The sequence below is a fragment of the Chiloscyllium plagiosum genome, unplaced genomic scaffold, assembly GCF_037043375.1.
Source record: "Chiloscyllium plagiosum isolate Xiang-an unplaced genomic scaffold, Cpla_swu_hap1 HiC_scaffold_1, whole genome shotgun sequence".
NCBI classification, from domain to species: domain Eukaryota; kingdom Metazoa; phylum Chordata; class Chondrichthyes; order Orectolobiformes; family Hemiscylliidae; genus Chiloscyllium; species Chiloscyllium plagiosum.
Genome location: NW_028270139.1, coordinates 83476429 through 83490860, shown reverse-complemented (window position 1 = coordinate 83490860; position 14432 = coordinate 83476429). Strand labels below are relative to the sequence as shown.

The window sequence follows — 14432 nt, the reverse complement described above, 5'->3', positions numbered from 1 at the left end:
TGGTAAGGGTTAGCCCATGCAAGGACAAAGGAGGGAATGTGTGTGTGGAGCCAGTAGAGGTAGCTGAGGTCCTAAACAAATACTTTGAGCCAGCATTCACCAAAGAGAAGGAATTGGTGAAGAATGATCCCAGGGAAGGGAGTGTCGAATCTCTAAGCCAAGTTGCTATTAAAAAGGAAGAGGTGTTGTGAGTCTTAGAAAGTATTAAAGTATATAAGTTCCCAGATCCTGATAGGATCTAGCATAAAATATTGAGCGAGGCAAGAGAACAAGTTGCTAGAGCATTGACAGACATCTTTGTACCCTCTCTGGCCACAGGTGAGGTCCCAAAGGACTGGAGAATAACCAATGTTGCCTCATTGCTCAAGAAGGGTAGCAGGAACAATGCTGGAAATTACAGGCCTGTGGCCCTCATATCAATAGTAGGGAAATTATTGGAAAAGGTTCTCAGGGAAACTATCTATACACATTTAGGAGCAAATTGACTTATTACTGATAAACAGCATAGTTTTGTGCAGAGAAGGTCATGCTTCACTAACTTAATCAAGTTTTTTGAGGAGATGATGATGATTGATAAAGTAAAAGCGGCTGATGTTATCCACATGGACTTCATTTGACAAGATGTAGAGTGGTACAAAAGATTAAGTCACATAGTATCAGAGGTGAGCTGGCAAGGTGGATACAGAACTGGCTTAATCATAGGAGACGGAGGGGAGCAATGAAAGGATGCTTTTCGGAATGGAGGCTTGTGACAAGGGTGTTCCACACGGATCAGTCTCGGACCTCTGCTGATCAAGGTCTTCATAAATGAGTTGGAGGAAAATGTAGCTGGATCTAATTAGTAAGTTTGCAGATTATACAAAGACTGGTGGAGTTGTGGATAGTGAGGAGGAGTGTCAGAGGATACAGCAGAATATAGATCGTTGGAGGCATAAGCAGAAAAATGGCTGGTGGAGTTTAATCTGAACATATGTGAGGTGATGCATTTTGGAAGGTCAAGTACAGGTAGAAATTATGCAGTGAATGGCAGAACCCAAAGGAGTATGGTTATGCAGAGGGATCTGGGTGTACATGTTCAGAGATCACTGAAAGTGACAGTGCAGGTAGGTAAAGTTGTAAAAACGGCCTATGGCATACTTGCCTTCATTGGAAGGGGCACTGAGTATAAGGATAGACAAGTTATGCTGCAGTTTTATATAGCTTTAGGATATTGCAGACAGTTCTGGTCACACTATCAGAAGGATGTGGATGCTTTGGAGAGGGTACAGAAAAGGTTTCTCAGGAGGTTGCCTGGGATGGGGGATTTTAGCTAGGAAGAAAGATTGGATAGACTGGGATTTTTTTTTCATTGGAATGCAGGAGAGGTTGAGGGGTAACCTGATAGAAGTTTATAAAATTATGAATGGCATGGATAAAGTGGAAAGTATGAGGCTTTTTCCCAAGCTGCCAAAGGTGGTGGTGGAAGCAGACTTAAAAGCAGCAATCCAAAGATGTACAGATCAGGTGAACTGGCCATGTTAAATTGCCCATAGCGTCAGGTGTATTAGTCAGAGGGAAATGGGTCTGGGTGGGTTACTCTTCGGTGGGTCGGTGTGGACTTGTTAGGCTGAAAGGCCCGGTTCCATTCTGTAGGGAATCTAATCCAATCTAAAAACACCTGGATGAATACATGAATATGAAGGGAATACAGGGACACAGGTCCCCTAAGAGAGGACAGCTTCAGCATGGAAGGACAAAATGTGTTGCGCAGGCTTGGAGGGCCTGGGTCGTGCTTGTGCTATATTGTTCTTGATGACATTCCTGATGAAAGGTTTATGCCCGTAACATCGATTCTCCTGCTCCTTAGATACTGCCTGACCAGTTGTGCTTTTCTGCAGCACACTTTTCAACTCTAATCTCCAGCATCTGCAGTCCTCACTTTCTCCTGTTATTGTTCTTTCTTCAGATGCTGCCAAAGCTGCTGAGTTTTGTCAGCAATTTCTACTTTTGTTTCAGATCACCAGCATCCAGTTTATTTTTAAAAATATTTAAAAGCTGATCATGAAATACTGATCATAATTTTCCAGACTAATTAACTGTTCATTCAAATTTAGAAATATTAAAGGTGAGCAATATTTTAAATCTTTAATTAGATTTCATATTTCAGTAGCTCTGACCAATGAATTACTTCAGATTAAAACAAAGTTTATACCCAGAAAATTGCTCCATTTTACCCTTCCAAATGCATGATCTCCAATACCCAGATGAACAACTAAAGGGACCCAGGAACATAATCTCCTCCAAGTTGCACCGTTCTTACATGGACATATACTTACAACAACATGCCCTTTAAGGTTATCAGCTGTTTGGCCACACAATAATTCAATATTTCCACATAAGTCACACACAGATGAACCCATTTAAATTACCACACATGAGCTAACTCCAATTCTGGCCTTTTAAGCAGCATTTTAATTGCTCTACTAGCAGTCATTAGCAGCTACCTAAATTCTCCAAAGCTCTGCTTTTCTTTAAGGTACTTCTTATAATTCAACTCTTTGATGAAGTGCTTGTTCCAGTGCTCCAATGGTTTGGTGTCAAATTTTATTTGATAACGCTGTTTGTAAAATGTTATGAAACATATATTATCAATTCAAGCTTTTACCTATTGATGGGATGAGAGCATTGCCGGTTACGGCAGCATGTACTGACAATGTCTAAATGCCCTTCAGAAAGTTGCAGCAGGTTACCTGCTTGACCACCTTGTAATTCTTCGTGTTTGGATACACTCAAAATGCTGTTAAGGAGTTCCAGGATTTTGAAACAGTGACATTGAAATATTAGCAATATAGTTCAGAGTCAGGATGATGTGTGGCTCGGAGGTAACTTGAATATAATAGTGTTCTTTGCTCCAGTACTTTGAAGTTACAGAGAATGCGTATTTAGCCAAATATGAAATGTGGCTACTATATAACAGTTCCTTAAATTTCACTGAGTCAAAAATCCTAGAATGTCCCACTTGACAACACTGGGATGATCTTCATGACATGGCAGCTCACCAATTTCCAAAGATAATTGGGCAAAGGCTGCACAGACTGGCTTTGTTGACTTTTTCTGATTTCAAGAATAAATATTACAGTCAACTTTTCGTTTTAAGGTTAACTTTGTTTGTTCGTTCATTTAAACATCTTGAGCAAACTTAGTACACCATTTTAATCAGACTCAGTTTTGAAAATTATTTAGAATTGAATTGCAGAGAAAAACTAGTTTTATTCAACTGGATGTTACTTCATTAAATAGTCTAACCAGAAAGTGCTAAGGAAAAACAAAAACATAACAGCACAGCCCAGAAGCAACAATTTCTGTCAGTTATTTGCTTAAAAGTAATATCGGCACTTTACCTGGTGCTTCACTGCATGCGTTTCTGTTAGATTCCAACAAAGCTCCCTTAGCATATTCTGTAGGAAAGGGGGACAGAGACAGGTAGTAATTTGTATTGAACACTGTATACCGCACTACAATTCGTATTGTAGGAAAGAGATTTCATGTGCGAAGTTAAACGAGTTTAAAAAATGCAAGCGTAAAATTAAATGAAGGTCTTTTGAAAAAATAATACTTCAGAAGCAAAAGCACTTCTGAGGTTAATAATGGCTTTTAGAGATATTCATAATATGTTGAGAAACATTCACTGGGAAGTGAACACTTACGTCAGCATATCACAGAAAAAATAGAATAGCTTAAGAAAAATAATTGAACAGTCTTCTTTAACACAATGCACAGATTAAATCTAATTTTTAATATATCAACAATTTAGTAAAGTTTAAATTTGTCAAAATAACAAAACTTGAAATAACTGATGACATAAACAGGAACAAGCAATAAGCTACAAATTCCATGTTGGAATGCAGAATTAAATGCAGAGTTTGCACATTCTCCCCATGTCTGCGTGGGTTTCCTCCGGGTGCTCCGGTTTCCTCCCACGTCCAAGAATGTGCAGGTTAGGTGAATTGGCCATGCTAAATTGCCCGTAGTGTTAGGTGAAGAATGGGTCTGGGTGGGTTGCTCTTCGGAGGGTCAGTGTGGACTTGCTGGGCCGAAGGGTCTGTTTCCACGCTGTAATTAATCTAAGTCTAAATACTTCTCTTTAACAAAATATAGTATCTTTAGTGGGATTGTTTAGTCAACCAAAGCCATGAACATGCAATAACTAAATTACAAATAAGACATGACAGCCTTAACCTATGACATCAGGCAGTGAATAACTCACAACACCTTCCAAAGATCAAATTCTTGTAATGGAGAACACTTACAAGATTGAATACACCCTGTTTATTTGGTAAACTTTATTTGATTTTCACTTTCTGATAAAATATGAACTAATATCAATGATCATATTAACATACCAGAAGAGAGGTCACTTGAATTTTTTCGTTTGGATTTTTCCTCTAATTCATCTTTGGTTGTGCTGCAAGTTCGAGGTTTCAAAAATTCGTCTGTTTGTGTGGAGTGGCAGACTTTTCCTTGACAACTTTCACTAGCACTAGCGTTACTTGCAGATTCAAAACCTACAAAAAAAGTGCTTGAACTTATAGCAAATGTAGAAAAGGTCAATCACACGCATAAGTATTTTCTAAAGTTTTGTACTACGATATTTAAGTAGAATTAGGGATAATTGAACATTTATATGGAAAAATTTGAATTATCTGAGATGGAGTTTAATTTAAATAAATGTGTGGTGCTGCATTTTGTAAAAGCAAATCAGAGAAGGACTTATACACTTAATGTTAAGGTCCTGGGGAGTGTTGCTGAATAAAGAGAACTTGGAATGCAGATTCACAGCTCCTTGAAAGTAGAGTCCCAGGTAGATAGGATAGAGAAGGCGGTGTTCGGTATGCTTCCCTTTATTGGTCAGAGCATTGAGTATAGGAGTTGGGAGGTTATGTTGCAGCTGTACAGGACATTGTTTAGGCCACTTTTGGAATATTGTGTCCAATTCTGGTCTCCTTCCTATTGGAAGAATCTGTGAAACTTGTAAGGGTTCAGAGAAGATTTACAAGGACGTTGCCAGGGTTAGAGGCTTCGAGCTATGGGGAGAGGCTAAATAGGCTGGGACTGTTTTCCCTGTAACATCAGAGGCTGTGGGGTGACCCACAGAGGTTTATAAAATCATGAGGAGAATGGATAGGATAAATAGACAAGGTCTTTTCCCTGGGGTGGGGGAATCCAGAATTAGAAGGCATAGGTTTAGGGTGAGAGGAGAAAGATATAAAAGGGACCAAAAGGGCAACTTTTTCACACAGAAGTTGGTGCATGTATGGAATGAGCTGCCAGAAGAAGTGGTGGAGGCTGGTTCAATTACAGCATTTAAAAGGCATCTGGATGGTCATACGAATAGGAAGGGTTTAGAGAGATATGGGCCAAGTGCTGGCAAATAGGACTAGATTAGATTAGGATATCTGGTCAGCATGGACGAGCTCGACCAAAGGATCTGTTTCCATGCTGCACATCTCTATGACTATGACTCTAAATCTTTTCTAGTTGATGTTAGTGGACTATCAGGTTCCTACAATAACATCTTTAGAGTATGGCAGGAATTTTGACTGCAAAACATTTAATATTGCTATCAATATCATTTATCATAATAAAAACATTCAATTAAACTGATGTTCAAAAACTGTACGACATATTGCAAAATATTAGTGCAAAATTAGTTGGTGCAGTGGCAGCCTGATGCCAGTTTTTGCCATTACATGTTTTTCATCATGCTACAATGATGAGAACAATTGCTAAGTATTATAGTATAGTAATTCCCATCTCAGAGTCAGATAGAATACCACGTAAACTTTGTACAGAAGAATGAATTAAATCCACACTTCAGAGAAGAGGGTTTGGAATCTATGATAAAAGATATTAGCAGCTACTTTTATGTCAGTTGTGTGTGGAAAGAGTGACATCAGTTCTCAATGCTTTTGTCTTGTGCAGCTGATGTCAACCAAAAGTAAATTTGCGAACTTGCGGACATCCATTGCTGGAAAGGCTCAGTCAAAGATTGTACACCTGGCCCCAATAAATCCATAAAGAAAGCTTTGGGAGTGAAAATAAAGTGCTGGGAATACCCAGCAGATCTGGCAGTATCTCTGCAAACAGGAACAGAACTTACATTTCAAATCAAAGATGAGGTTTTTTTTTTACCAGAAGTGACCTTTGGGATTGCCACTGATTGAGCAAAAAAAAGCATATCAAATGCAGAAGCAAAGTCTATTGAAACTAATTTCATTCCTAAATTACGGGATCACCAAATTCATCCAATTAGTGCTCACATAAATTTAAACTTCACATTAGGAAGTAAAACATAAATATAAATCAATCAATTTGTTAATATTAGACCAGCTTTCTCCTTGCAGCAAATAATTAACACTTGCAAACAAGATGCTTCTACAATGGCATGTTACTTTCAACTACAGAAGAGTTGAAACTCCGTTGTAAGTTGTTAAAAATTTATCCGAATAGTAGGGGTTTGACCTACTTTATGTTGGTCTAAAATTCTGTCATTGTATTAAGGGCAGGGCAGTTTTAGAAATTGAAAAGCAGTAATCAGGTACACACAAACTAGTCTGTTCTGAAAAAGTGAAAATATACAAGCATTGATAAAAGAAGTTTAGTTTAAACCAAGCTCCACAGAAAGAAGCAGACAAACACGGTCATCCATCCTAGGTCTGTTGTTCTAATATAGTACAAGTTCCAACTTTCCAAAAGTCATTTTCTTATTAATTTGTGATTTATTTTTCAAATGAAATCATACACTATCATTGAATCTGCAAATGACAAACTGTTATCATTAATAATTAAGGTACTCATCAAATGGACAGTAGATCGAGTCATACCTGCAGCAATTTCTTGCTGGTTTTTCTGGTGAAAGTAAGTCTTTTTACATTTTCCCTTTGGAGTTTTATCCTTGGAAGCAAGGCTAGCCTGTGCACAGGCTTTCCTAGATTTAAACGTTTTTGTTACAGTAGTAGGATCAACTGGATCTGGCATACTACTAAAACTTTCGAGGGAAGATTCTTCAAAATTCTTCCTTTTTTTGTTTTGAACTTGCTGCTTTGGTTTGTTCGTTTTCATCTGTGTAAGAGATGTATGTGGTTGCATTTGTCTTGGCGATTCCCCAAATTCACCTCTTGTATCATGCAACCATATTAATTCACTCTGCTCTGCCTCACCTTTAGCCTGTTTGTGGATCCTTTATATAGAAAAGATAGCTGTATCAGTATAGCTTGCACATGCATTTATGTATATAATATAGTTATTCGTTGGGTGTGGGTGTTGCGAGCTCGGCCAACCTTCACAAATTGTAATAATTTGAGAAGGTTAACATGATGAAACATTATACTGGTTTAAAACAACACCAAGGCAAGTTTCACAACTGAGGTAGAACAAAGTGCAAACACAGTCAAGGAATTTTGAAACATCGACTGGAATTTTATTCCATGTTCAGCTTTTTAATATATATGAACTATTAAAACCAAAAAAAAACCCCACAAATACTAAAAATCAGAAAGAAAACCAAAAATTGCTGGGAAAAAACTCAGCAGATCTGGCGGCAATTCTTTAGAATTGAAGACGGGTCACTGAACCTAAAACATTAACTCTAACTATCAAAACCACATCTTTTAAAACAGTGGGTTTACTAATATTCAATCAGGTTATTTGCGATAAAAGTAAACAACTAGCCAACTGCTGAATCAACATCCACCAATCAAACCTCAGCTCCCACCAAATAAATTATGGCTTCTTCAAGTGTGTAGTAACACAAAAACAGATTTATAGGATGTGTGGTATTTCTTGTTCAAATCACACATAATCCAGGAATGTACTGAAGCAGAATCACTTCTGGAGAGATGACGGTCCTCCAGAAGAATCTTGCTTTGTTGCCACGATGAACCTAACACAAGCATCATTTGCCATAGTCAAATTTGGATGTTGACAATAAACAATCAAAACTTACTTGTTCCAAATAATAACTTGGAAAAAAGCATTCCATTATTAATAGAAAATGAGTTCAAACCATACCAGAACAGTCTAAGAATTTAAATTCAATTCAAAATATACCTGGAAATAAGCTGCTGCTTTAAACTAAATGAGCACGATGAATACAACTGTCAAACACCCAACTAATTCAGAAACGTCCACAAGGGAACAAAACTGAATATCCTTCCCTTGGAGTGGCTGATGTACAGTTCCATTTTGACGCTGATTTGTTTAAACCTTACATGTCCACAGTTGTCACATCTGCACTGAGAGAGGACATACTGGAGGGCTCAACCATAGAGGCAATATGGTTAAAGTACTATGGATGCAATCACTCTGATAGGATTATACTACAAGACCGCTCAGCAGTCACCAAGACACTGAGGAACAAATATATAGACATATTATGGACAAATGCAATAAGCACAGGGTTGCCTTAGTAGGTGATTTTAACTTCCCCAATATTGACTGGGAGCCCTTAGGAGCTGAGACAGGGCAGAATTTGTTAAGTGCACCCAAGAGGGTTTCTTGAAACAATATGTGCATTGTCCAACTAGAGGAGGAGCCATACTGGACTTTGTATTGGTTAATGAGCCTGACCAGGTGACTGACTTTCAGTGGGAGAGCATTTTGGAAACAGTTATCACAACTCCTTAAGTTTTAAAATAGCTATGAATAAGGATAAGTCAGGATCTTTCAGGGAGATACTAAATTGGGGGAGGGCAAATTACATCAATATTAGGGAATGTTAATTGGGAGGGACTGTTATCAGGCAAGTCCCCATTTGATATGTGGGTGTTGTTTAAAGATCTGCTGATGAGAGTTCAGGACTGGCATGTTCCAGGAAGGAGGAAGGACAAGGATGATAAGCTAAGGGACCCTTGGATAACAGGTGAGACTGTGAATTTAACCAAAAAGGTAAAAAGAACCATATGTAAGGCTTAGTAAGCTAAAGTCAGACAGGGTCTGTGAGGAATATAAAAAAAGCAGAAAAGAATTTAAGCAGGGAATTAGGAGAGCAAGAAGGAGCTATGAATTATACCAACATAAAAACCTAGACGATAATTAGGGAGAAGGTCAGACCAATCGAGGACAAAGGAGGGAACTCGTGCTTGGAGTGAGAGGTTGTGTGCAAGATCTTAAATGAGTACTTTGCACTGGTATTTACCTAGGAGAAGGATAAGGAGGTTAGTGAGATTAGTGTGGATCATGGTAATATGAAGTCAAGAAAGAAGTGATGTTGGGTCTTTTGAAGAGTGTTAACTTTATTAAGTCCCCAGGGCCTGATAGTACCTAGCCCAGTCACAGAGAGGCAACAGGAAATTGCTGGTGCCTTGATCAAGATCTTTGTATCCTCACAAGCTAGTGGAGATGTCCTGGAGGACTGGCAAATAGCTAATGCTGTTCCTCTGCTCAAATAGTGAAATAGGGATAATCCAGGAAACTATAGAGTGCTGAGTCTCACATGGTGTTGGGGAAGCTACTGGAGAGAATTCTTAAGGATTGGATTTACGTGCAATTGGAAAAGCATGGCCTAATTAGGGACAGTCAGAATGGCTTTGGGTGGGGCGGAGAAGGTCAGGTTTTACTTGCTTGATTGAATTTTTTTTGAGGTGGTGCCGAAGGTGATGGAAGAGAGTACAGTAGTGGATATTGTCGATGATAAAGTCCCTCATGGTAGGCTGAACCAGAAGATTAAGATGCATGGGATCCATGATGACTTGAATTCAGAATTGGCTTGGCCATAAAAGGTAGAGGGTACTGGTGAAAGGGTGTTTTTCTGACTGGAGGTCTGTGACTCGTGATGTTCCACAGGGATCTGTACTGGGATCTCTACTGTTTGTGATATATATATGTATTGATATATATTGAGCTCCCAGCCAATCATTCCAGCTGGGTTTGTCATACAGGCCTGGGATTTACAATTCAGCAACCTGTCTGACCCTAGCAAGAACTGAGACTTAGCCATAAGCTCTCATATTCAACGGCAGAACTCTGAAAGGCAACAGGATCAAACGGTGCTATGTTACATCATAAATACACACACACTACATATATATTATATATGAATGACTTGGATGCAATTGCAGGTGATACAGAGATCAGGAACGTGTGGATAGTGTAGAAGGTTGTCAAAAGATAGAGTGGGATGTCGATCAGTTGCAGATATGGGCAGAGAAATGGCAAATGGAGTTTAATCTATGTAAGTGTGAATGCTGCACTTGGGGAGATCAAATGTTAAGGAAAAATATATAATCAATGGCAGGACACTGAACAGCATTGCATATAGCGTGCTTGTCTTTATTGGTTGGGGAACTAAGCACAAAAGTCAGGATATCATGGTGCAGCTGTAAAAGATTTTGGTTCAGCCACAATGAGAATTGCATTCAATTTTGGTTGCCATATTATGGCAAGGATATGAAGGTTTTGGAGAGGATGCACAAGATGTTTATCAGGAAGCTGTTGGGATTAGAGGTTATGAGCTGTAAGAACAGGCCAGTACAACTTGGGTTGGTTTTCTGGAGCATTAGAGGCTGAGGGGAGACTTGAGAGAAATCTATAAAATTATGAGATGCAGAGTTAGGGTTGACTGTCAGAATCTTTCTTCCCCCAGAGTTGAAATGTCTAATACTAGAGGACATGCATTTAAGATGAGAAGGGGAAAGTCAAAAGAGAGGTGAGGGCCAAGTTTTCTTTACATCAAGAGTGGTAGGCTCTGGAATGCCCTGCCAGAGTAGTGATAGAGGTAGATATGATAGGAGAGTTTAAGAGACTTTTAGATAAGCACATGAATATGCAAGGAATGGAGGGATATGGACAAAGGGCAAGCAGAAAGGATTAGACTGACATCATGTTCGGCACAACATCATGGGCTGAAGAGCCCATTCCTGTGCTACAATGTTCTATGAAGGCCAATGTGCTCGTGGGCAATATACAAATGACAACTGGATCTCACCTGGACTCTGCCAGACTATCCAGATATTATTGACATTGGGAACATCAAGAAGGTATCAAAAAGGCTTTAAGTCCATGAGCAAAGAAAATTACTCTATTGAAAATAGAGGTAGGGGAGGTAATCAAAAACTGCAAACAATGGGCTGAGTGGCAGATGGAGTTTAATTTAGATAAATGTGAGGTGCTGCATTTTGGAAAGGCAACTCTCAGCAGGATGTATACACTTAATGAACAAAGAGACCTTGGAGTGCAGGTTTATTGCGCCTTGAAAGTGAAGTCTCAGGTAGATAGGCTAGTGAAGAAGGCGTTCGGTATGTTTGCTTTTAATGGTCATAGCATTGAGTATAGAAGTTGGGAGGTCATGTTGCAGCTATATAGGACATTGGTTCGGCCACATTTGGAATATTGCAGGCAATTCTACTCTCCCTCCAATTGGAAGGATGTTGTGAAACTTGAAAGGGCTCAGAAAAGATTTACAAAGGTGTTGCCAGAATTGGAAGATTTGAAAAACAGGAAGAGGCTGAACAGGCTGGGGTGCTTTCCCTGGAGTGTAGGAGCTGAGGGGGGACATGAGAGAGGTTTATAAAATCATGAGGGGCATGGATAGGGTAAATAGACAAGGTCTTTTCCTTGGAGTGGGGGAGTCCAGAAATAGAGGGCATAGGTTTAGGGTGAGAGGGGAAAAATTTAAAAGTGACCTAAAGGGTAAATTTTTGACCCAGAGGGTGTTGCATGTATGGAATGAGCTGCAAAAGGAAGTGGTGGAAGCTGGTACAATTACAGCATTTAAAAGGCATCTGGATGGGTACATGAAGAGGAAGGGTTTGGAAGACTATGGGTCAAGTGCTAGCAAATGGGACTGGATTAGATTCAGATTACAACAGGATCTTGATCAGATGGGCCAATGGGCTGAGATGTGGCAGATGGAGTTTAATTCAGATAAATGCGAGGTGCTGCATTTTGATAAGGCAAACCTTAGCAGGACTTATACACTTAATGGTAAGGTCCTAGGGAGTGTTGCTGAACAAAGAGACCTTGAAGTGCAGTTCATAGCTCCTTGAAAGTGGGGTCGCAGGTAGATAGGATAGTGAAGGCATTTGGTATGCTTTCTTTTATGGTCAGAGTATTGAGTACAGGAGTTGGGACGTCATGTTGTGGCTGTACAGGACATTGGTTAGGCTACTATTGGAATATTGCATGCAATTCTGGTCTCCATCCCATCAAAAGGATGGTGTGAAACTTGAAAGGGTTCACAAAAGATTTACAAGGATGCTGCCAGGGTTGGAGGATTTGAGCTATGGGGAGAGGTTGAACAGACTGGGGTTGTCTTCCCTGAAGCGTCGGAGGCTGAGGGGTGGCCTTATAGAGGTTTACAAAATTATGAGGAGCATGGATAGGATAAATAGACAAGTCTTTCTTGGGGTGGGGGAGTTCAGAACTATAGAGCATAGGTTTAGGGTGAGAGGGGAAAGATATAAAAGGGACCTAAGGGGCAACTTTTTCATGCAGAGGGTGATATGTGTATGGAATGAGCTGCTGGAGGAAGTGGTGGAGGTTGGTACAATTGCAACATTTAATAGGCATTTGGATGGGTATAATAAAAGGAAGGGTTTGGAGGGATATGGACCAGGTGCTGGCAGGTGGGACGAGATTAGGTTGGGATATCTGGTTGGCATGGACGAGTTGGACTGAAGGGTCTGTTTCTGTGCTGTACATCTCTATGACTTTAATTGGAGAGATGGGTGGAACATTCCCTCAAGTTATAATCTATGGAGAACACTCATCAGGGAAATTGAGTAATGTAAAAAGCCACAATCTTTCCACGAGTCACAAAACTTCAAGTACAGCCTCTATATTTCATTGTTCTTACATTCCGCACCCTTCTCTGGCTGTGTCTTCTTTGTGTCTTGTTGGTTTCACTCTCAGCAAAGTGTTTCTTTTTTTTCTTTTTCATAGCAAAAATTTACATCTATTTCACAGAACCTTGACGAGCATGATCACTGCCTTAGTCTATTGCTCTAGGCACCTGAACAACCCATTTAACTTGCTCCTCTTCTCCCTTTGTCTACAGTATTAAAAAAAAACACAGCATTTTGCAGTTCCTTCCAGTTCCGAAGAACTAGACTGGAAACATTAACTCAGTTCCTCTGCACTGATGCTGCCTGATCTGCTGGGTTTCTCCAGTATAGTGTAATTACTTTGTATATTCAGCCTTCTTTAGGAACTCATGTCAACTAGTTTGGTAATTTAATCAAAACATTGGCAACTATTGCTCACAGGGAGGAAATGTAACTATCCAATGTCACAAGCTTTCTTAATATCCCCTGAGAGTGATCTTAAATAAACATCCTGTTTCAGCATTTTAGCAAGTACATGGCCAATTGTCTTGGCTTTCTTTGGAAAGTTCCAATGAAGCACCATAGATCATATGATGACATTGAAGAAGTGTAAATACAAGTTTTGATGCTACATACTAATGGATAGTTAGAAGGTTTGACATGATTGACTGAAGATTTTCTCTCAAGGCTCATGGTTTTGGTGACCTTTTTAATTCCTCTCCTGAGGCTGCATTATATGCCACCACATGAATCTTCATCGGGTTAGATCATTAATTATTTTAAAAATGATTCAGGAGGAATTTGACCGGGCCTTCCCATCTGTGTTCATTTTTCAGTTTGATGTTTGAGCAATCAAAATTATAGGTCCCAGACTCTTGAAAAATACTAGAAGATTAAAGTAATGTCTTGCTCTTCACAATTTTTACAGCAAACATAGGTACACAGCAAAATTCTCTAGTTTTCTCAAAATATACTTTAATAATAAATTGTTAATATGCTGATTTAAAATTCCTAGTTTGAAACTGATCATCTCAGAAATAAGGGAAACAAAACCACTGTACGAAGTGAAAGCAGTAAGACCTACGCAAAGTTTAAGTTTGGTACATACCACTTGTTCTCTCTGTATTTTGGAGAATTACTTTCAAATGGCTTTGGGAAGGCCAAATACTCTGTTTTTCCAGAAATGCTGTGCTCACTTACAACTGGTTGTTGTTCATTGCTCTGGACGCTGACATTTTGGGACAGATCACTAAACCCAGGAGGAAATACTGGGTTAAGGTTAAAACCTGTAATGGAGAAAATATAAATTGATTATCAATTACTGAACTGTGTTGCATTTGAATAAATAGTAGAATTACAATAGCTGTTAATCGCTAGGCAAGTTCCGAGATTCAACTCATCATTTAGATTATAAATAAAATAACAACTACAATGCAGTGTTAGATTGTTGAAGTGAACTGAACTTTGATAAAATCCCTTCACTGATGTAACTGCCACAGTTGTATAACAATCCAAACATAATACAACTGTATCGTCACAATTTGGTTACGACAGCTGGGAGAGCAGAAGGTCAAGAAACAACGTGTTCACTCCACACCAGAAAATGCTGCTTCACTGAAGAGATTGTAAAAT

General features: G+C 39.2%; 1 protein-coding gene across 7 annotated transcripts in view; it reads right to left on the bottom strand.

The window, feature by feature from the left end:
* The window catches only part of pcm1 (pericentriolar material 1), a 149608-nt gene that overhangs the window by 43638 nt on the left and 91538 nt on the right, over window positions 1–14432 (bottom strand). For all 7 annotated transcript variants that reach the window (XM_043689917.2, XM_087988539.1, XM_043689942.2 and 4 more), the window contains 4 exons: window positions 13909–14086; window positions 6864–7219; window positions 4383–4544; window positions 3381–3437 (listed from right to left, as the gene is read on the bottom strand). In XM_043689917.2, the coding sequence (XP_043545852.1) occupies window positions 3381–3437; window positions 4383–4544; window positions 6864–7219; window positions 13909–14086 (753 nt within the window). The remainder of the gene's footprint in view (window positions 1–3380; window positions 3438–4382; window positions 4545–6863; window positions 7220–13908; window positions 14087–14432) is intronic.